Source organism: Puntigrus tetrazona, chromosome 8 (genome assembly GCF_018831695.1).
Source record: "Puntigrus tetrazona isolate hp1 chromosome 8, ASM1883169v1, whole genome shotgun sequence".
In the NCBI taxonomy this organism is placed as follows: domain Eukaryota; kingdom Metazoa; phylum Chordata; class Actinopteri; order Cypriniformes; family Cyprinidae; genus Puntigrus; species Puntigrus tetrazona.
In genome coordinates this window covers 6,801,638-6,824,348 of record NC_056706.1, presented here as the reverse complement: position 1 = coordinate 6,824,348, position 22,711 = coordinate 6,801,638, and the positions used below count along the sequence as shown (strand labels likewise).

General features: G+C 37.5%; 4 protein-coding genes across 6 annotated transcripts; 3 read left to right on the top strand and 1 right to left on the bottom strand.

Annotated features, from left to right (window-relative positions):
• Window positions 1-335: 335 nt before the first annotated feature.
• Window positions 336-7,438, top strand: bgna (biglycan a). The gene is made up of 8 exons (XM_043247485.1): window positions 336-538; window positions 2,723-2,985; window positions 5,148-5,260; window positions 5,407-5,620; window positions 5,991-6,101; window positions 6,322-6,415; window positions 6,573-6,711; window positions 6,786-7,438. Exons 2-8 carry the CDS (start codon window positions 2,742-2,744, stop codon window positions 6,981-6,983), a joined length of 1,113 nt encoding a protein of 370 aa, XP_043103420.1. The 5' UTR covers window positions 336-538; window positions 2,723-2,741; the 3' UTR covers window positions 6,984-7,438.
• Window positions 7,439-7,601: 163 nt separating this feature from the next.
• On the top strand, window positions 7,602-9,878 carry LOC122350104 (phospholipase A and acyltransferase 2-like). Its single transcript, XM_043246321.1, has 4 exons — window positions 7,602-7,699; window positions 8,069-8,189; window positions 8,479-8,777; window positions 8,867-9,878. Exons 1-4 carry the CDS (start codon window positions 7,682-7,684, stop codon window positions 8,939-8,941), a joined length of 513 nt encoding a protein of 170 aa, XP_043102256.1. The 5' UTR covers window positions 7,602-7,681; the 3' UTR covers window positions 8,942-9,878.
• A 130-nt stretch (window positions 9,879-10,008) lies between these two features.
• dedd (death effector domain containing) lies at window positions 10,009-16,508 on the top strand. 2 transcript variants are annotated; one of them, XM_043246913.1, is made up of 6 exons: window positions 10,009-10,205; window positions 11,421-12,099; window positions 12,220-12,324; window positions 13,186-13,323; window positions 13,748-14,173; window positions 16,182-16,508. In XM_043246913.1, exons 2-5 carry the CDS (start codon window positions 11,538-11,540, stop codon window positions 14,155-14,157), a joined length of 1,215 nt encoding a protein of 404 aa, XP_043102848.1. In that variant the 5' UTR covers window positions 10,009-10,205; window positions 11,421-11,537; the 3' UTR covers window positions 14,158-14,173; window positions 16,182-16,508. The 2 variants fall into 2 exon arrangements, with proteins under 2 accessions (XP_043102848.1, XP_043102847.1); XM_043246912.1 differs by having other exon boundaries at window positions 13,748-16,508.
• On the bottom strand, window positions 16,380-20,833 carry ugt5e1 (UDP glucuronosyltransferase 5 family, polypeptide E1). Of its 2 annotated transcripts, XM_043246910.1 has the most exons (3): window positions 20,660-20,833; window positions 19,307-19,351; window positions 16,380-19,223 (listed from the first exon to the last, which is right to left on the bottom strand). In XM_043246910.1, the coding sequence occupies exon 3, from the start codon at window positions 19,218-19,220 to the stop codon at window positions 17,622-17,624; it is 1,599 nt and encodes a 532-aa protein (XP_043102845.1). In that variant the 5' UTR covers window positions 19,221-19,223; window positions 19,307-19,351; window positions 20,660-20,833; the 3' UTR covers window positions 16,380-17,621. The 2 variants fall into 2 exon arrangements, with proteins under 2 accessions (XP_043102845.1, XP_043102846.1); XM_043246911.1 differs by lacking the exon at window positions 19,307-19,351.
• Window positions 20,834-22,711: the final 1,878 nt, after the last annotated feature.

Here is a 22,711-nt window from a genome sequence, read left to right as displayed (position 1 = left end):
TATATGAATGTCTAACTATCTATCTATATATTTATCTACTTTGTCTGTCTGTCTGTGCAGTTTCACAAAAGCATGCAAATACATAAAAGTATGGATATGGATATGGATGGATACTTTATGTTCCATTATTAATATGTACCCTGGATGTTCAGTAAGGAAATATTTTAAAATTAAATATCCTAAAAGTACAACAATATGGAATTACCAGCCCACACACTCAGACTATCTAACTCTCTCTCTCTCTCTCTCTCTCTCTCTCTCTCTCTCTCTCTCTCTCTCTCTCTTCACCTAAAAAGAAAGAGAAAAACAGTGGGAGGGAAAGACAACTTAAGTGGGAATGTCTCAAATGCACATTTTTTTCCCTCTTTTTGCAAGCTGTCCTGTGTTTTGAATTGCAGGTACTGTTCAGTGCTGTGTGACCGCTGGCAGCCAAGGACCTAACAGACAGTCATCCAAAACAATGATCAAACTATAAATCAGTTTGCCAAAAGAAACATTAAAAAGAAGAAATAATCTCCAAATAAATATCACACATCAGGTAAGATGCTTTAATGCTCTTATTTATCTGTCTGATCTGTTTTGTGCACCTGATGAGTTTCCATGGTAACTTAATTCATCTGTTTCCGTCGAGACCGGTTCAGTTCTTTGGAAAGCATACAAAGCTTATTTGAGCTCATAAAAAAGACTACCACTTTAATTAGTTTTAAAATCCTTTAGAAATGTTGTTCTAGTTTTGTGCGTCACTCAGTCATCCACGTCACCTCTGTAATCTTGACGACATTCAGTAATGTAGTCTTTAATTAGCCCATCTCATCTCATTAATATAGGAAATCATTCAGCTTTGCTTGATCATTTGGATATTGTACATCTTTATGATAAAAAAATCTAGAAATCTTAACCTTATTTTTTTTACAAGAAAAAAATAAGCTCATAAGTAGGAAGCAAAATCTTTGATAAGACTTTTAAGACTTTTATAAGCTGAAAAACCAGTTCATTCATCAGTATTATACTGGAAGAATTGTTCTGGCAGTGGTAAAATCAGGCTGTGCATGTCATCATTTTGTGTGCTTTTAAATGAGGTCTGTCAGTTTATTACATAACATTATTGTCATATTTTAAGAGGATATGATTTTGGTACATTTGGTGACTGTATTTCGGTGCATGAATCAGGGTGGCTCTCCAAAAACAATCTGTTAAACTTGCCAGTAATGTGGTTCTCCTGCCATTCTGTGGTAAAGGGTGTGGGAGTGAATTTAAAGAGAGAGAAAGAGCTCAGAGGCAGTTTAAAACCACACACACAACACGTGGCACAAAAAAAGAACTGGTTACTGCAGATCTGGATGGTCACACAAATCTAATAAATGTGGATCAGTGCATATAATCTATTTTAGTATTTTTAGTATCATCTATTTTAGTACCATTAAAGTGATTGTTGTATTTATTCGTATTTTGTGCCTTTATAATTATATTTTCAGTGTAATTTTGTTATGTGCATTTGTCATTTTTATTCTTGTTTTTCTTTGATTTAATTTTTTTTTTAAATCAGCTTTATTTTTGGTCATTTTAGTATGTTAGCTTAATTTTATTTCGTTTAAATTAGTTATTTCATTTTTATATTTATGTTTTATTTGATTTCAGAGCAATTTAAATTACTGAAAAGATATAAGTAGTTTTAATTTTAGCTATAAACGAGCTATTTAGCTATAAATCTTCATTGAACTGAACGGTAACAGCACTAGATTTGAGTTCTAATATAAGTGAAAACAAATACACACTAATATCTCAGATGTTTCTCAAACACAAAATTAGAACAAATTGAGGGAGGTTTACTTGCATATTTAAGTTTTTCCTCACAAAAATTCTGAATTAAACACACTGTACTCAGACTTCCCAATATGCCGAAGTCTGAAAGTGAGTTTCAGCTTGAACTCTGATATTCCTCACTAAATTATCTGAGCTATGTCATCCACACATTTTTACTAGCTTTAAACTCTTACTGTATGTCAACAGTTTCCTAATTTATTTCCATTTTTATATCTCCTAAGGAACTGTAGACTAAACATCTGAGACTGTTGATACTTGAAACAAAATTCCCTGAACTATGAAAGAGCAATTAAAAATTTCCCCTAGGATGGAACTGCTATTAGTTATTAGTGAGTCAAGTCACATCTATAATTTATTTACATTAATTATGTACATTTGCCACATGTTTCTTCTGTGGAGATATGTGATCAAATGCACCAAAAGGACATTAATAGCTAGATATTTTTGCACTCTGTTTTCGTCTCCTACCGACGTTGCATCAGTGTAGCTTCAGCTGTAATTCATCTAGACAAAAGACACAAAAATACACTCAAATACACCCATTCTGGGAGAAAAAAACCCACTGTAAATATAGCATGAAGACAGGTTACGAAAATACACATTTGCACACTTTGATGCATCTGACCCAAACAAGTCTTTCCCTGTCTCAGGTTTTAGTTTTAGTAACAATGAGATATTTTCCCTATTGTCGATGTGGAGAGCAGATTGGTTTATTGTGACTGTCAGTGAGTTGCTGCCATATATTCAAAGCTTAATGAGACCACAAAATGATAGATTTTTACCAGAATCAGCTTTTGGATGAAAAGTAGCATTTATGTTTTTTTATAAAAGTGTGGAAAACAATTGTACTGCCATATTTTGAAAGCATTCTTCCTCTGTGTTTCTCTTTTTTTCGCAGATTAAAAAACGTAGCAGCCATGTTGTCGATCTATGTTGCTTTTCTTTTTCTCTGCACTGCCCACCTGCCACTAGACACTTCCGCCCTTCCCTTCGAGCAGAAAGGATTCTGGGACTTTGGCAAGGACATTGATGTGAAAGAGCTGATGATGATGATGAAGGACCAGGAAGAAGGGTCAGCTGTGGATCCATACCAACCGGAACATCCCACATGTCCATTTGGCTGCCGGTGCGACCTCAGAGTTGTTCAGTGCTCGGATTTAGGTGGGCTTAAGATGATATGTGTTTGTAATGGTGTCTTGGTAGACAGGCAAGATAATGATTGTTTAGTCTAAGAGGTTTGGCTCCTAGACCCAAATTTTATATTGACGACAACAGTGCCAAAATGGTTTACTGCACAAATGTAAAAAATGTCCTTGAAACTAAACTTTGAAAAATGCCATAAATTGCATAGCCAAAAAAAAAAAGTGAAATAAAAAATGTAAAAAAAATAAAATGTATATGGCAAGCACAGGATGAATATATAAGCTAAAACTACTATATGCAGATTTTTTTATTGGTGTACAAAATATAGTATAGCAACAATTTTATTTTTATTTAATACAGTTCGTCATCACCCAAACAAACTTGTGACCCAATTTTTGGGCTGGAACTCACTTTTTGGTGACAACTGGTGTAAAGAGTGAAGGCTGGTTTGTGATTAGAATAGTTTGAGTTAAAGGATATCCCGTTTATATCACCCATTTTATCCCAAAATTACTAGCCTGTGACATCAAGGAAAGATCAAAGACCTGCCTATCATATTTCATTTTTAGAATGCGGTGCGAATGAGCGTGCTGAAGCACAATGATTTCAATATGAGTTATGAGCTATATATATATATAAAACGAAATCAAATGTAAATCAAAGTTGTGGCTGAAAGTAGGGAAAGTGAGCAGGAAATTTTGGCTGAAGGCTAAACAGAAATGTCAGGTTTTAACATCCGCATCAAAGGCCTGAATGAGATCAGGATCAAATTTAGCTTGAGAACGGATACCAATTCAGACACACCGCTAATCTGGCCCATCCACATCAGACAGCACATGTGGTGTGTGGTCGGTCACCTGAGAAGACAGACACTCTGGTTATTCTACTCGGTACAGCAAACGCGCCATAAACTATGATGTCGGTCACCAGGAATGATGGATTTAAAAGCAAATGGACAATTTGTGAATGCCAGGTACCACCCAAGCACAGCTGCCATCTTTCCTATCTCTCTTTTATGAAGCTCATATTATACAGCTTTTTTTTTTCTCTCTCCACGTTGTAATGTGCTACGTGGAGCCATGGTCATCTGGCTCCATCTTAATTATATGGGAAGCTTAGAGGGGAATGCTAGCACACAACAACAGAGCATAGCAAACACACAGAGTCCCAAAGCCCAAAGAATTACCAAACATTTCCGAAATTATAGCCCCGATGAAAAGTTTACAAGTGAACTCGAAGACTCTGAAGTAAATCCTGAAGAAACTGTTTCATATATGAACTGCCTTCCTGCTGTCTAAAGGCATCATAATACTATTTATTTCTTTTATTTCTTTGGTTCGACGGATATAGCGTCTATTATTAAGGCGCTTTAGAATACTTGATTTTGACTGGCTGGATCTGGCAGGCAGCAGATGATATTTTTTCTCATATTTTCCATCGCCCATTTATGGCAACGCTATATCAGTCTTTTAACTGTTTAGTCTGTGTGTTTTTGCAAGTTAGAAATAAGAGTATACTTCATTTTTTTACTGTCATGTAACGATGACTGACGATACCGGAGCTACTTTCATGCCTCTCGTACCATACCTGATACATGCATACATGTATGTATGTATCAGGTATAGATGTACATATGACAAGCTTAAAATATTCCCAGCGTTACTCGTCATAAATGCATTTTTACTACTAACAATTCATTTAGAGAGCTCTGTAATTAAACTCCTACTGACAAAGCCAATCAGAGAGCTCTCTAAATCAATTTTTACTAGTTACAATAAACAATTAAAGTTACAGACATACATTGTGTTACATCTCATTACATACATTTTATCCATTAATGTGGGTATTGCATAACATTATGTAGAGGTGAAGGGGTAAGGTAGAAAAATAAGAGGGTTTGGTGATATCAGATGAAAAAATAACTTATTGAAACAAGTTAAAACAAGTTATTAAACTTTTTGTTTCTTTGGAACACACCTGCCAATATATCTTAAAATTCAAGACCATGTGTATAAGACCAAGTGCATTAACATTAAACTGAGTCATTTCGTGTTGAGTTTCAGTTACCCTGGAAAATGAATTACCACAGCAACCAAGAAGCACGATTGATCCACAATATAGATTCTTTTTTCATATCTTATTTCTACCAATGTATCTGTTCTTGTTTGTTTCCCCAACAGGTTTAGGTTACGTGCCATATGATATTCCTAAAGACACACTGCTGTTGGACCTGCAGAGCAACAGGATCGCAGAGATCAGGGAGGGAGACTTTAAAGGATTGACCAACCTCTATGTAAGACCTAACATACCTTTATTTCATAATCATGCATCATAATCATTTTTGCTCTCTTTTTGTGAGTGAATTTAAAAATGCAATAGTTAGCCTAATGTTAATAAAACTTGATACAGCGTTCCCTCACAGTCCTTGTCCTGTTTCAGGCCCTGGTGTTGAGATATAACCAGATCTCAAAAGTGCATCCCAAGGCATTCCTTCCTTTGCAGCGTTTGCAAAAATTATACATCTCACACAACCTTCTGACTTCCATCCCCAAAAACCTGCCTCCATCCCTAGTGGAGCTGCGTATCCATGACAATAACATCAAGAAGGTGCCGGCATATAGCTTTTTAGGCCTCCACAACATGCATGTCATTGGTAAGACTGTGTATCTGATTCATGATGTCTAACAGATCTTTGTCAGGTAAGATGCCATATTGAATTCATGGCAGATGAGGGATACAGTTATTACAATGGCATACACTGTATCAACTCAACACTGTATCAAAACTGTTTTGAGTTTTTGTCTACCCAAAGTTTTTGTCAGCTAAACAATAGTACAATCCATTGAACACAATATGTGCCTTTATCCCCCATTTTCATTTCTGTCAAAAATTAAATATGGCACCACCCTGCCTAAGGCCTATAGTTACTCGCTGAGCTTACTGACATTATTCACTGATAATATTTGCTATATAAATGAATCTAAAGACTTGATTTGTGCCTCAAACACTGGTTGATATTGCAGAAATGGGTCGTAATCCACTACAGAACAGTGGTTTCGAACCTGGAGCATTCATGGGCCTTACACTGAACTACTTGCGCATTTCTGAAGCCAAACTCACTGGAATTCCCAAAGGTAATATGTATGACGGTCAGAATTTTACATAAATTTAATTGACTTAATTTACCGTCAACCTCTCTGGCATTTTTTTCATATTTTTAATTAGTAACACAGGAAAGGGGTGTACTTGTGTTACAGAATGCAAAATTCTTTTCTACATGGAATGTGTCCCATTCTTTTCGAAACACAATGCAACTCATTCTGTTCCATGTAGTATGTGTCTCACTCTTATCAGACCTTCCCAGTAGTCTCAATGAGCTTCATTTGGACAGTAATCAGATTCAGGCCATTGAATTGGTGGATCTCAGCCAGTACCTCCAGCTGCAGAGGTAAACCCTACACATTTGTACTTTTTTGGTGTAATTAATATAGGAAAACAGATTGTATTTGCTTCTAACGTGATATTAAATGTATAACTTTTGCATGGACTTAAAGTTTGCTTTGGGTGTCCTCTAGTGGCTAAAACCCCTCTGTATCTGTGCTTAGGTTGGGACTCGGCAGTAACCAGATTCGCCATATTGAGCATGGTGCTTTATCTTACCTCACCGACCTGAGAGAGCTACACCTTGACAACAACCGTCTGTCCAGTGTACCCGGCGGACTGCCTCATCTGAAGTATTTGCAGGTGTGCCTATGCACATGATCCTACATATTCTAGTTCTCTTATACGAAATAAACTAAACCACACTTTCACTGCAGGTTGTCTACCTCCATTCAAACAACATCACTAATGTTGGAGTGGATGACTTCTGCCCTACGGGTTTCGGAGTGAAGAGGGTGTTCTACAATGGCATCAGCCTCTTTGACAACCCAATCAGGTATTGGGAGGTGCAGCCCGCTACGTTCCGCTGTGTCAGTGACCAAATGGCTGTACAGTTTGGCAACCACAAGAAATAAAAAAAAAAAATGCGCCAAACCAATCCAGGAGGAGAACAAGAGGAACACGCCCATAATTTGTTTTGATCAAGATATTGGAGGGAAGAAGATGAATAAACATTTTCAAGGAGGCGTAATTCAGAAGAAACATAGACTCCATTTAAACGGAAGTCAAAGTCCAACCGGTCTATTTAAAACTGAATACTGATGTGTGTAATTCCCTGCTGTCATTAATGAATATATACTCCACAAATTGCCTTTCTGTTTAATTTAGTTGACATACAGCATTGATGATTCCTTGACATGTCTATCAATAGCGTCGTTTGCTTAGTTTCCATGGGTTGCATCTTCAAATAATGAGATAAATTCACAGTTTGTCATTCTGGACGGCTGATTGTCACTCATTCATCATGGTAATATTACTGTAATAAAGTGGATTATGTTTATCATGCCATCACAAGACAGCCAACATTAAAGGTGACAGGTTATTTATTTCTAACTTTAAAGTCAAGATCCTAAATTCATTCAGTGGAATTAATAATAACCTTCCAGAGGACGGTGGCAGGAGATGTGAAGGTGGAGTACCTACTGAAAGGAGAACGTCTTAGCTCACAAACAAGTACTTCTGCTGGTTGCGTGACCACGCCTACAAGGCTTGGCAAATAAATTAAATTCTTTTGCGTATAGTTTCTGCTCTTAACGACTAAACAACGCGAGAGATGGATTACAAAGAACAGGTACGCTTACAAATATTTACAGAATTACTTTAATGCGTATGACAGAAACTAATATTTCAACACCAGGCTGTAATTATTTCACGTCACGTTAAAAGGTTGGATTTTTCAATTTAAGACTGCAAATTCGAATAAGGTTCTATTAGAAATATCTTAGAACGCGTTCTCTTTTCGTACTAGTTTATTAGAGTAGCGTTTTATAACAGACCTGTAGCATTCGCTATCGGGTGAGAATCGTTTTGTTAGAAAAGTGATTATAAATCGGTTATATGTAACGTCCTCAAAGTGTGCACCCGCCATATGTTGTCAAACTTGTTCTAAAACCTGTAACAGCTGTAAGCGCGTGTAATCTTGACAGACTATCACGCACAGGTTGAGGAAGTCGTATCCACCGCGCGGTTCGGAGATTTGATCGAGTTCTCGTACCCCATTGGTTACTCACACTGGGGCGTGTACGACGGAGATGGATACGTCGTTCACTTCGCGGTTGCCGGTAAGCACGAGAACGTTCACTTTAGTGTGTATTCTATAACGATATAATCATGCTATACTACACAATATAGCACACAAGTCAGATAACACTGTGAGAACTTACCCCAATGTATGTTAAAAGTGCATATTGCCACAAAATGTCAACATCTGAACTTTTCTGAGTGTTCATATCTTCTATCTGATATATATATATATATATATATATATATATATATATATATATATATATATATATATATATGTATGTGTGTGTCTCACAAACTGTCTCATACCAAATTTCCCTTTTCCAGATGAATCTCAGGTGATGAGTACGTTTCGAAATTGTCTGCAGGCTATCTTCCCCGTTTGTGGTGATCTTTTGCTTGGGGAAACTAAGATACGACGTCAGCTTCTGTCTGAGATTAATGTGCCAAAAGGAGCTCGTGTTTCAGTGAGCAATGACCAGCACGCTCTTGAGCCTTCACCTGAGGACGAAATCAGAAATCGACTCGATGCTTTACTGGACAAGGAGTTTACTTACAAACTCTTCACACACAATTGTGAGCATTTTGCCACATTTGCCCGCTCTGGGAAAGCTATGTGCAATCAGGTGAGCTTTATGATTTAACGGTATAGACGTTCTGTGCATTCTGTACTTAGGCTAATGTAACATGATGTTGATTCCTTTGTTTTTAACAGATTCCAGGGAAGCCCAAAAACAAGGAATGTGTGGAATCTACACAATTATTTAGCTGTCTTGTTCCATCGAGTTAACCTACTGAATACAAAGATCGACAAATTATCACGAGAATACTACATTATGTTTGATTAAGGATATTTCTCACACATATTTAAGCAGATTCCGGTCTGATGTCATGGAAAAGACTGATCTTTACACTGATCCGTACTAGTATATAAATCAGTGGTTCTTGACTTTCTTCAGTATGCCTGCAGGTCATTTTTTCACCTCCTAGCCTTGTCAAGCTGGTCTGTTCGCTGGTTTCAAAAAGGTTTTGGGTTCAGGTGAGGAGACCTGTTATGCAGGAAGATCATATACCAGTTAAAACCTAATGTTTAGTAAAGATGTTCACATGTTTCTGACTGTCCTTTTTACATTTCTAATATGGCATATACTGTTACTAATATTCACAGTTTGCACCACAGTTACAAAACACCATGAAATTGTTTTCCTGTGCTAATAATGCATCCCAAAATAAGGGAAATAGCTAAGAGCTAATGTTTTTTAAATAGCCGAACACCCAGCAAGCATAGAATGTTCGTGTTAACATATGGATCCGGATTATTTTATTTTGTTTAATTTGAATTTATTTTAAATAAATGATCTTCTTTGTAGGTTAAAAAAACATATGTTGTAACCAAAAACATGTTATTTGCTATTATTAATCAGCTGCAGGTGATCAGAATTGACCGTACATGTATCTGCTAAAAGTGAATCTTCTGTGTGATTTTTATTTTATTTTTATGGACTTCAAATCAGCCATAAGTGGAGATAAAAGAAATGAAACAAAATGAACAAGATTATAAAAGCTTATACAAGGTTTAAAATCAACCCATTTTATTAAGCTTTTTACATTAGCTAATTGTATTTTGGATGAAACTGTGGTTTCCATGGTGATTTTTTTTCAGAAGGTAAAGGGGCAATGCAGTGTTTTTTATCTATAAAAAAATAAATGTTTATATTCTATACAAAGACGTATTCTGAATCATTTTTTCACCTTGAAAATTTATTCTTAACCGCAAAAAAGCCTATTTACATATCATTAGAGTTTATTGTTATTTCTGTGAAGACGAAGCGTTTCCTACATTCCCCGGATGTTGCCCCACGCTTGCTCATGTCCCGGATGTACCTACATTTTAGTAGAGGAACAAAAAATGGGCTCATTACCAAGCTTCACCAAACCGTTTAAATTATCCCCACACACGATTATTGTACATGTATGAGGACCAGGTCGCAGTTCTGAGCAGAGTCCACGTCCGTAGTCTCCGTGTCTATAAAGTGATTCATGAAATCGAAGAGGTAAGGCAGTTGTGTACATTCAGTGTTGCTACACGCTGTTGACGTTAGCAAGCCAACAGTCAGTTGCTAAGCGAAGTTTATATCAATAACAAATAACGTATAAGTTTCTGTAGGAATATAGGATCGTTAGAGGGGATCGCAATAAAATATTCGCGGTAAATTATATGTTTTCTTAAAAGATCACGATATTCTTTAGCCACTCCTTGTGTATGCTAAGCATCAGGCTAACACACAGCTGTCCAGATAGATTTCAGAAGATTGGTGATGTCTAACTGCTTATTCATCAGTCGTTTCTAGTCTTTAAACTTGTATTTGAAGAGAGCGTATGTTAGTGTTTTTAAAGCCATGATATGGAAGTCAGACGATTGATGCATTCTGTTGATATTCTCTCTCTTAAACCTGTTAGATGTTAATTAGCAAGCTAATCAGGTCAGTTACGACAGTGTTCCTCTGCCTAAATATTTTATCTACCATTGTTTTAGATTTATTAAATAAAAACTATACAAACAGGGTTACATACAAGTTTTCTATAGTAGTTAAACACAAATAGGTTCTTAAATTGAAGCACTATATGTATTACTGATATCAGTATATAATAGTTATGAGATTAAATGTAGGTGATATGTCGGAATATGTTTTATCAGAATATGTTTGATTTGATGTTTGGATGCCTTACCTAGATATGTGACCTGTATTATTTTAAATTTAAATGTGATACCAGAATATATGTATAAATGTAAAAGGTTTTTAAAAAGTATGGACTTTATACTCCGATATCACATATAAATGTTGATTTGATATCAGAATACCTATCTATGTTGTGTGTGGTTGTGATGCCAGAATTTGTATATGTTAAGTTTATATATGTAATATTTGATTTATATGTAGATGTGAAATTATAACATGTAATATTTATAGTTTCAAGTGAGAAATTAGAATATGTGATCGGCCTTTTCAAATGTATATGAATTTATCTGTAGTTGTGATGTGAAAACGTGACGTGCATGGTTTTGATTTGTTTCGTGATTGAGCAATGACGCCTCTAACATTAAGTCTAAAAAACAGTTGAGCAATAGATCTGTTTAAAAAGCAGTGTAAAATTAACCCAGGTCATGTGGTAATGTTTAGCAATATATTCAATATGTTATACGTATCTGTAATACTGTGGCGTCGTCAGTGACCTAAAGCTTGAACGTTAATTTTATTCTCTTTTAGAGTGAAGTTGGAGGTGAGAGTTGAGGGCCGAGTGTGTTGACACAGTTGGAGCTGCTTCACACTGCTGACAGGGCCTTCCGCCATCCCCCTCACCCGTCATCCGCCTAGCGAAGAGTGATGACCTCACAGCAGCATGGGAATGCCAACCCTGCCCTCCTCTCGCCACAGAACTCTTCATCAAGTCAGGGCAGGCAACACATTTCTCGTTCCCCGATAGACTCGTATTCCCGCTCTGGGCTTTCCTCTCCTAGGAGAGGCTGGGTTGCAGCGTCCTCATCCGCAACAGCTCATGGTAACTCTCTTGCGCTCTCTCTAAGCCGATTGGCTCCGGAGTCCTGCAGTAATTCCTCCTCGTCTTGGAGACCAGCGTCCGGCCAGGTGGAGCCGTGGCCGGAGGAGGCTGTGGATGACGCATATGGGCTTTACTCTCTTCACCGCATGTTTGATATCGTGGGCGCGCAGCTGACGCACCGTGATGTGCGCGTGCTGTCCTTTCTTTTTGTGGACGTTATTGATGAGTACGAGAGAGGAGGGATACGGAGTGGGCGGGATTTCCTGCTCGCGCTGGAGCGTCAAGGGCGATGCGACGAGACAAACTTCCGGCATGTTCTTCAGCTGCTCCGCATCATCACTCGCCACGACCTGCTGCCGTACGTCACGTTACGCAAGAGACAGACAGGTTTGTGATCTTCTCAGTTACACATTTGAGAGGTGATTATTATGCACGCAGTGAAGCTACAGCTTCATCAGTCTGCCTTGTGCAAGGTGAGTATGTAATGTGTTGCAAATTATTTTCCAGTGTGCCCAGATCCAGTGGATAAATACCTGGAGGAGACGTCAGTCCGTTATGTTTCTCCCAGAGGAGCCGGAGAAGCTCAGCAGGGAACTCCTCACAGAAGAACAGGTGTGTACTGCGTGGCTACTTTAGTCATTGGTGCTGTAAACATATTGGTTTTGTGTTGTTGTTTTGTTTTTTTTACAGAAATACTACCATTTGTCACTCTGTAAACGTGCCATTGACACTTTTAAAGAACTTTGTTAATGTTAATTGTTATTCTCATTGTTAACTACCTCCCTATTAGCATCCATTTTACTAGCATATTCACTCTTTATAAGTACGTATAAACCACATGTTGTTGCTTTATTAATAAAAAGCCTTTTTCTTAACAGTGAGTGTTCCCTATTTTAAATTGTCATTGAGCGGTCAAATTACTCGATTAGCCATTACTTTGAGATGCAAATATTTTGAGATACCTATGTTAGGTCTCTTCTACTTGAAGAAGCGTGGCACAGAACAATCAGTGTATGACATTAACGTACCGTGAGTCTGCTCTTTTATAGCTCACACAGTACTTTGTCACATACACCATTCGGTCTGCATAGCACAAACAAAGCCAAAACCTGGATATTTTAGGCAACATGTCCGGGAAAATGGACATGGACACCCTATTTTAACTTAATAAAATAAAAAAGCTACATCAGTTTTGTTTCTGCTTTTTTGTTATTTAATTGATGAAAGAAAACCATTATGAAATTAAATGTCAACAAAATGCCTGATTATGAACACTTGTTTTGCATAGATTGTAAATGAACTACGGCTGTGTGTATTAAATGCTGCTCTGTAAAATCATATGATGGAGATTTACTACTAATCACAGAAATGGCTTTATCTACAGGATGCACATGACAATTAATTAATTGCACAAGCCCTTATACTGCAAGCAAGATGCGTTGGTGGTAATTTTAACAATGTTCTGTTCCTCAGGGCCCCAGCCATTGATCTGCTGTCCTCCATCAGGACCCCAGGTATGCCCGCCCCGCGCTAAACCCACCCCACCTCCTCCGAGCAGGAAAAGGAAGAGATCTCACACAACAGCTGACTGCAGAGAAAAACAGACCTGTGGTAAGACGACAATCTGCTAAAGAGAAAAAGAAGATGCTTGCACAAGTTCATGGCTAGGAAAGAGAAGGTTTGATGATGTGAAACAAGTTCATAACCTCACAATTTTATCAAAATCATTTTACACTTCACTCAATCAATGGTGAAACTAATTTGGGCTTGACCACTTGACGTCACTCCTTCTCAAATTTTACCCATTAAAAAAGTGACTGGAATAAAGCACTGTGTTTCGAAAATAATTATATTATAAACATCTTGGTAGCCTCTGTGAAAGTTTTTAAACCAGCACTTTCAAGCCAGCACTTGCAATTATTCTTTATAGATGTGCCATTTGAGCAAATGACCACTAACAAGCAATTATCCTGAAATCTATGACTTTGTAGGCCGACATAAAGCCACTTTTTTAACCTCCTTCCTTGTCTTGCAGACATACGACTGAGGGTGCGCGCGGAGTACTGTCAGCACGAGTCGGCTCTACAAGGAAACGTCTTCTCCAACAAGCAGGAGGCGCTGGAGAGGCAGTTTGAGCGGTTTAACCAGGCCAACACCATCCTCAAATCCCGTGACCTGGGTTCCATCATATGTGACATCAAGTTCTCAGAGCTGACCTACCTGGACGCCTTCTGGCGGGACTACATCAACGGCTCACTATTGGAAGCCCTGAAGGGCGTATTCATCACGGACTCTCTGAAGCAGGCAGTGGGCCACGAGGCCATTAAGCTCCTGGTTAATGTGGATGAGGAAGACTACCAAGCTGGCAGAAGGAAGCTGCTGAGGAACCTGGTGGCAGGTGGTGCCGGTGCAGGGACGGGGAGCAGGGAGGGTCCCTTGTCCTAGTGGTGGGATTGACTCGGTAAGTGGAGGAAATTCAGAGAGACCCTGATGAGAGATTGGACACTAATGAGAAGGTATAGCTACGAGGGGTAGAGGGAAAGGAGAGTGAGGAATGTAAACAGAGAGGAAGTGACTCTTAAAAGAAAGAGACCCTACAAGAGGCCGGGATTTGCATCTTTAGCAAATGTGGATGGAAAGAGGCGTTAAAAGTGTTCTGGAAAGTTACGTTATTTCTGTTTTATTTTGAGTATCTCAAGTTGTGGAAATAAAAGATGAAGGGGGAAGTATCGGACAAAGAAGGCATTTAGTTTCTTTTGTCTTTATTCCTGCGTAATTGACACTAATGCTTTTGTTTTTAGGCCTGTGTGAATTAGTTTTTTTTTTTTCTTTCTTTTTTGTGCTACATTTCCATTTAAGTGTTGTTCCACAACCATTTGTTTTTAGTGAAATTCTCTTGGTTAAATGAAATGTGGTTGCCCTAAAAGTTTAACAAAGGTGACAGGTTGCATAGGGTTTGATTTGACTGATTTGACTTTAAAAACGTCACATTGCTTCTATTCATTATGGAATAATTCCCCTGTCAATGTTGTTTAGCCATCCACGATCATTTGTTTTTGGATGTGAACGTGCATAAACAGAATCTCAGTTTTTACGAAAAATCACACAATCTGCATTGCACACTGCAACACTGCACTTCTCTTTGGAATTGTGACTACTTTATAGAGAACACATTCTCCATTTGTTTCATCACTAAAATTGGGTTGGTTTCAGCAAATTCACAAAGATTCTGAAGCATGGAGAATTGGTTTTCAGATTGGTTTGTGATTTGCTTTGTTGCAGTTTGTTTTCATGCATGTAATTTTCTTTTGGTTATGGAAAAAACCTAATAACACTGGCAAATTTTCACTCTTGTTTTTGCAACTTAATATGTGCTCTTTGTCCCGAATTTTTCAAAAAGATTAAGACATTTGGGCTCTCTAGGCCTGTTAATATCCATGATTGGACCAACTTAGCTTTGAAATTAATCTTCATTGTTTGTTACTGGTTGAATTTCTGGGCAGAGCGTCAATTGCAACGGTATTAAACAGAGATATGCCTTTGTCAAGTTCAAATGCATGTGATGGCAGTATTTGATATAAGGCTTTGTATTTATACAAATTGGCAATTTTGTTCAAATTGAAAAAGGAGAGTTCTGAGAGGTCTAGTAAAACAAACAAAAAAAGATTTGTACTGTTATTGCTACTTTAAAATGTCATCTCACAATTCAGCACACGTGACAGAAGCTGATTTTTGGGTGCTCTTTAAAAAGCAGTTTTTACTATGCTATATTTATAATTTCTACTCATTTGAATTCACCCAAATGTGTCCAGAGAAACGGCCTCTGCCAGGGTTTATATGTTGAAATAATCTGCTTTAACCTCTGTCCAGCAAGTCTTGAAAGATGACACAAAATGTGCCAACCTGAAGCGCAAACTGTGTTTTAACATGACTGAAGGAAAAGAAAAATGCCTGAGCAACATGCAATCGCAGGAAGATGTATAATTTGACTCCCTCGAGATCTTTTTGCTATACTTTTAAAATACCAAAGCTGTTCCCAGACATTCGTTCTCTCTTAAATCTCCTTCTCTCTCTTTTTCATTCTCTACTCCATCTGTTAAGATATAATGAAACTGTTGAAATATTGAAAGAAAATTGGTGACTTGTGGGGTGAGTGGAACAGATGTTTAGAAAAGTTAGCTGTGGATCAATTACTGCTATTATTATTATTATTATTATTATTATTATTATTATTACAGAAGGAAGAAAAGCATTTTGTAATGTTTTCCTAATGGAACTAAACAAAGTTACAGACTGGTATCTATTATATAGGTTACATGTTCTATTGATTGTGTTCAAGTGTTTGTCTTTATATCTTGCATGTATATGACATTGATCCCCTTAAATATCACACAGTGACAATTGAGCTGTGGTCTGTAGATTTGAGATATCTAGACATTTCTAACCTTTTTATACTTTGTTTTTCATAGAGAAAGAAATGGGATTGCTACTTTTTGGAGAGGTGAGATGAGTATTCTCAAAGTGACACAGTAGAACAGATGAAGACGGAGCACTTTATTTTTTACTCTCTCTCAAGTATTTCACCTATTGTAACCATATATAGTAATACACCATTCCAAAATGTAGGAGACATTCGGCATCATCGGCCATCTGTCGCATTATGACTCTGATTTTTGAATAATTTTATTTTTGTTGACCATGCCGGTGGTTGTGTTAAGTGAAATATTTACGTGCAAAATAGACAGCTGGTTCATTCAATGTCTGTACAAATCAATAAAACAAACTGAAAAATACAATCTGTTGCAGTTCCTTTTTTAAAAATAAATTTAAATATTGTTAGCAACACATTACTTGTTCAGATTTATTAGTATGATGCACGTAATTTTATATATGCTTAAATTAAGTTAGCCATTCATATATAAATTTTCCCAAAAACTGTAAATACTGGTTCTGTGGCATTCTCAAAACATTGCCCTGTTTGTCTGAACTGCCTGACTTAGCAACACTCTCAACCAAAAGTTGAAAAGATTAACTTTCTTTTTCAAACCAGATAGGGGAACATTTTGGGAAAGTAGTTTAGAAACTGATCTGAATCTAAATGTTTTATTTTGGGTTTTTCTTTGTTTGATCACCATGAACAACACTGGCTGATGGCACCAAAATAATGTCCATGGTCCCAAGCGTTTAGAAAAGGTCTACTTAAATACATCGGTATATGTTTGTCAAATTATCAATGCTTTTTTTAACCAGATGAAGTAGTTACAGCATTTACAAGCAGAGGTTAAGGGTTAGTTCACCCAAACAGAAAATTCTGTCATCATTTACTCACCCTCATGTCATCCTAAACCCGTAAAACCTTCATTCATCTTCAAAACGATTAACATGTTTCAGATTTAATCTGAGAGCTTTCTTTTCCTACCACAGACAGGAAGGGTCCATATATGTTCAAGGCTCAGAAAGGTACCAAAACATTGTCAAAGCAGCCCACGTGACTTCAGTGGTTCTAACAACGAGAATATTTTTAGAGCGAAAAAAATAAAAGAATTACTTAACTCAGTTTCAGTTTGAGAGGCACGTTCACGAGAGCCAGGCATTCTCGTTGCTTCAAAACATTCCTATTAAACAACAAATGTCCCATAGACTACTTAGACAATGTTTTTGGTACCTTTTTGAGCCTTTTAAATTCAAAACATCTTAATTTGTGTTCCTAAGATGAAGGAAGATCTGGTATGGGATGACATGAGGGTGAGTAATTAAAGACAGAATTACAATTTTTGGGTGAACTATGCCTTTAATAACCAGTGCCATAGTAACTAACCAAAGCTTTTCACATTGAAAGTGGTGCATAGAGCACTATAAAGATATCGACCTTTAGCAAAAAAAAAAAAAGTGTTACCAAGTACATGACTTCACTCTCTTTTGGTTTTTCCTTTCTTTGCAAAAACTTTGAACAATGCCCTGATCATCAAGACCAAGAGCAGACAGATTGCTGTGAACACACTCATTATCAGCATTAACACATCTACGCAGTAGTAGGAATACCAAGGAAGCTTGTAGGACTCGGTGCGTAGGTGTGCCGCACCTTTATGTCTCATGACAAACTCCAACCAAAAGATGGCACTGTCCATCGGCTTGAGTGGAGTGTCATGATGTAGGCTTGACATTCTGCGCATGTTCTTCTGGTAGGGTTGATTTTCATCCAGGATGTCCCTTAGGGCTTGTTCAAGGCTATCTACATCCAGGGCTGAGACTTCAAGCATTTTCGCCACCCCTCTGGCTTCCAAGCGAATCATGTTGTCAAACTGGTCGAAGATGAGTGGAAGTCCAAGTATCGGAACGCCGTGGTAAATAGCCTCGTAAATTCCATTAGTTCCTCCGTGACTGACAAAAGCTTTAGTTTTAGGATGGCCTAAGAGATCGTTTTGAGGGAGCCAGTCTACTATCAGTGTATTGTTCCCCAACGTTGATGGCTTTTCCCCTACGTGCCTCCATATCACCTTCTGTGGTAAGCGAGCAAAAGCGGAGGCGACGACTTCGGATATGTCAGGAACTAGACTTCCAAGCAGAGTACCCAAAGACATGATCACCACCCCTTGCTCACCAGAACTCTCGACAAACTTCTCCAATTCATCTGGTAGAGGTTTGGATGGTTTGCACTGGAAGCCTCCAATGTAGACCACATTGGGCATAGTAGGACGAGGGAACTCAAATACAAAATCTACTCTCATGAGCCACAGATCCGCTCCTTGGATCAGAGTGTACACATTGGTGTTTGGGTCTATGTGTTCGCTGATAACTCCTTGATAAAGAGGTCTTGTGAGCAAATAGTCTATGTATTGGCCGATTCCATAATGCAAGAAATTTTTCAGTTTATTTGTAAAGCTCATTTTATCTGTCACCCTGGATCCGATAGTTGGAATGTAAGAAAGCGGCGAGGGTGCAATTGCAAAGTGCCCTTCTGCATTTGTTATCCATCGTACATTGTACACCATTGGTAGACCCAAGTGTGTGCCTAATATGACCCCTCCTGCAAATCCAGGATCTGTTAGCATTAAATCATATTTGGTTTCTTTGAGTTTTTTAACAAGCTTTTTATCTTCTAGAATGGTCCTCACCATCTCAGCAGAAGATTTGTGAGACTCTTCTAAAAGAGTAATTACTTCTTTCTGCAGGGCTATAAATGACCATACAGTTCCTTCCCCTCTTTGAATGTCAATGTTTCTTTTAAGAAAGGATGCCATGTACTCAGGGTCCTCCAGGCTGGAGAGATGATTGACACGGATGGTGATGGATGTATAGTGTGCAGTGGTCTCTGGGATGTACCAACTGTTGGCCGAACGGACAACTGTCAGTTTGTGACCTCGCTGATGAAGCTCTTGTAGTAAAATGTCCATGTTAAGCCAGTGGCTTCCATCCACTGGGTACACCAGGATCTTTCCAGCCAGGGAAAGTGGTGGGACACTCCAAAGTAAGGCAACAAGGACAAAGATTTGGGGATGCAGCAACATTGTCTGAAAAAATATGTTTTAGATTATTAGCCAGTAACAAGCAAATGGAAAAACTTGTTTGTGCTTATAAATGAGAGTATTTTGACCTCTGGACTTGGAACTCTTGGGAAGAAAAAACAGGTAAAGTGAAGCTGTAATAAATGGACAGGTTAGTATGATTACTTGAGAAAGAAGTCAGTATAGTATAATATACTGTACCTATACAACATTATCAAAAACATAAGCATTATACCATATTATGATATCACTTTTTTTCTTTCATCTGTCATTTGCAGGGGCTGCCCCCTTTAGCCTATCTGAGAGAATCATTGCACACTGACCTGGCACTACTCCACAATCTCAGCTGAACACATGTATAGTTTTAAGAGTTCACAGTGGGAACAAGAGCATGTACTAGAGTACACCGCTCATGTAACTAACACAAATATATGTCCCTGACATGTATGCTAAATAGATGTGTTATGTAAAGGCTATTCATCTGAGATTACACTTTTGCATACCAATGACTTGAGCATCAAAACCTGTGTTCTGGATGAAAGCAACATAGAGCAACATTTTCACAAATGTGTAACTCGTTGCAGAAAACAAAAAAGTGTGCATTGTTCTAAATGACACTGCAGTATTCTCAATTCTCTGTTTTAATTAATATAATAATAATAGAATTTATTTTATTTTAATAAAAATATATAGAGATGGGTAGTAACTTATTATGCGTGATCTTACATAATCAGATTCCAGAAGATATTTGGAATTGGATTAGATTATGTTTTAAAATGCTGTAATCAGACAACAGTTATATTGACGATTACACATTATTCACACTACAGCGATTTATTATTTATAATTTATTGGTTGTCCCTTTTAAATGTTCCTTTCTAAAACAGCCTACTGTTTATATACACACAGAAAGTCTTCCAGGCTTGTATACATTGACACAAAGAATGCACAATTGTATTATTGTTATTATTATTATTACACAAATTCACAACATATCTTATTTACATCTAATACGGGCATTCCCAAACTTTTTTTTGGCATCTGAACATCTTTCACCTAATATATTTACTTGAGGGAGTTATTTGCTCTTCCATTTTTATGATTAAATTCATAATTAGCTTTTCATTAAACTTGAGAAGCTCCTGCAGTTCATTTATATACCGCACTTTATAGAACCTTAGAGTAATGTAATGTTTTACTTCAGGTTATTCATTACAATGAATAGAATGTATTTTATTACTCTATGTATTTTATATCAATGTGGTATGAGATCATCCTATGCGATGAATGACTTGGGGAAAAAGTAATCAACAAGTAGTCTGATACGATTTTTTTATCATGTAGCAAGGTAGCAGTAACGGATTACACTTGCTAAGTAATCTACCTAGCTCCGAAAAATGAACATCTGAAGCATGTAGAGTAAGTAAAATGAAACACTGTACCCGGTTTGTGGCGATGTCCTGAAGAGAACTTTTGCAATGTGAAAGAATTCCCTAACGGTGCAGTTCTTATTCCTGATCTGCCAGGCAGCCTTGCAAAAGAGCAAGTAAAGTTTCTCAAAAAGTAGTGACTAGCATAGACACCGGGCTAGAAACAGCATGAGGTTGAACTTTGGCCCAGATTGTACTTCCTCTGTGCGTTTATTTAGCCTAGCCTCAAAAAGGGGTTTGATCTGAATCATGTGTTTGGTGTAAGAAAGTAAGAGAGGGAGAGCTGGGCTCACAAACAGATTATGTCAGCGGATTACATACAGCACATTCCATCCACATTAAAACCTTTATTTGAATCTAACTCATTAAAACAGGCCTCTGAGAAGAAGTATGGAATAGTCAAAGCTTGGAACCGAACCACATGTGATGGAAAACTGCATATTGTTCCACTTCTGACTCAAGGATTTTAAAAGGAGTGCAATCATGAAGAGCTATCAGAATTTGAAACTAGTCAAAGAAGAATTTTCTTAGAAGTAAATACTATTCTGGATAAGCTAAAATCCCTATATGTATAATGCTCTGTTTGCATCAGCAGAGTGGGAGGGTCATTTTAAAATATACAGTCTTTATGTTAGACATCAGCTCATTGCATAGTAAGAGACTCGTCGCTTTCATCACGAATGGCTTCAGAAATGAAGATATCTTGTGCAGCAACATGAGATACGACTGCTGCTGGATGCAATGCCACTCTTCTCCGCTAGAGGGGACAACATCGTCACTAATTTCACTCGGATGCAGCTTAACAGTACAGGACATGAACACGTACGTAAGTGTGTGTCAACAAGTCATTCTTATTTATTTAATAACTTCAAATTATTTTAAGTAGCTAGCATAGAGACACAGAGGACAAGTGCTCAGTGCTGTACCTCATTTTTGCTGTAATTGCAGTTTTTAGTACTGTTTACTGTGAGAAAAATAAATGAGCAGCGTGAAATGAAAAGTACAACGACTGAGTAACAGTGCAGAGTAAATTACAGAATGTATTAAATCAGTAATTCAAATTAAAATGAGCAAATTAAAATGTGTGTGTGTGTGTGTGTGTGTGTGTGTGTGTGTGTGTGTGTGTGTGTGTGTGTGTGTACCTGATATTTATCACGTAATATCTCCACATGGATAGTAAAATTATGCGTAAATACAAAAACAATTTGACTCTGTGGGAACATTTTTGGTCCCTTTGAGGAAACAAGCTTATAAAACATTCAAAATTAAATTCTTTTAAAATCTAAAGTTTCCCGTAAGGGGTATGTTTAGTTGTACGGCGATATAATATACAGTTTATTCATTATAAAAACTATTACGCATATAATGTCCCCATAAAACACGGAAAGGCGCGGTCGCGTGTGTGTGTGTGACGTTTGGGCAATATTGTATGCAGAACAATTGTGCCAATAAAGTACTTTGAAATTGAAATTAATATTAATTGAACCAAGGCTCTTTCTCGTTCTCAAATCCTTTGTTGGGATGTTTTATTAATGGAGCTACAGGCGGCAGGCTGCATGAGTACTCGCTTTATAATTAATGCTCACATGCCCAGCCGAGAGAGAGAGAGAGAGAGAGAGAGAGTACAGAAGTAAACGAATTAAAGAGCAAATTCAACAATATCTTATATTATCTTTTATTCTTTTATATTTTATTCTTTATTGTTATTGTGTTAGGTCATTGCTCTCGTTTAGGATCAGTCTAGTGTTTGCTATTTTTTTCTTTAGATGTTTTTGTTTTATTAGTTGTCGTTATTACGTTAAACATGCAAAATTTCACCTCGCTGTAGTCGCTGTAGTTTCTATGTTAAGACCCATCTTATAAATATTAAAAATCTATGACGCCGCGTGCTCACCGTCCAATACCGAACGCCTGCTTCATGAATATTAAGTACATCGCGCCAACGTATCGTGACAGCCACCCAATGGCGAATGCTCTGCTTATGAATATTAATTAGCGGTGCTGACGTTGCGTTGTTACCTTGCTTGGTTACCTTCCGAAGGCAAAAGCCCCGGTTATGAATAC

Excerpts from the sequence above, each read along its gene's own strand:
- dedd (XM_043246913.1), top strand. The coding sequence starts at position 11,538 with ATGACCTCACAGCAGCATGGGAATGCCAACCCTGCCCTCCTCTCGCCA. Across the intron at positions 12,100-12,219 it reads GTTACGCAAGAGACAGACAG|TGTGCCCAGATCCAGTGGAT; the intron begins GTTTGTGATCTT and ends ATTATTTTCCAG. Across the intron at positions 12,325-13,185 it reads AACTCCTCACAGAAGAACAG|GGCCCCAGCCATTGATCTGC; the intron begins GTGTGTACTGCG and ends TCTGTTCCTCAG.
- ugt5e1 (XM_043246910.1), bottom strand. The coding sequence starts at position 19,220 with ATGTTGCTGCATCCCCAAATCTTTGTCCTTGTTGCCTTACTTTGGAGT.
- bgna (XM_043247485.1), top strand. The coding sequence starts at position 2,742 with ATGTTGTCGATCTATGTTGCTTTTCTTTTTCTCTGCACTGCCCACCTG. Across the intron at positions 2,986-5,147 it reads TGTTCAGTGCTCGGATTTAG|GTTTAGGTTACGTGCCATAT; the intron begins GTGGGCTTAAGA and ends TTTCCCCAACAG. Across the intron at positions 6,416-6,572 it reads CAGTACCTCCAGCTGCAGAG|GTTGGGACTCGGCAGTAACC; the intron begins GTAAACCCTACA and ends ATCTGTGCTTAG.
- LOC122350104 (XM_043246321.1), top strand. Across the intron at positions 8,190-8,478 it reads CGTTCACTTCGCGGTTGCCG|ATGAATCTCAGGTGATGAGT; the intron begins GTAAGCACGAGA and ends TCCCTTTTCCAG. Across the intron at positions 8,778-8,866 it reads GGAAAGCTATGTGCAATCAG|ATTCCAGGGAAGCCCAAAAA; the intron begins GTGAGCTTTATG and ends TGTTTTTAACAG.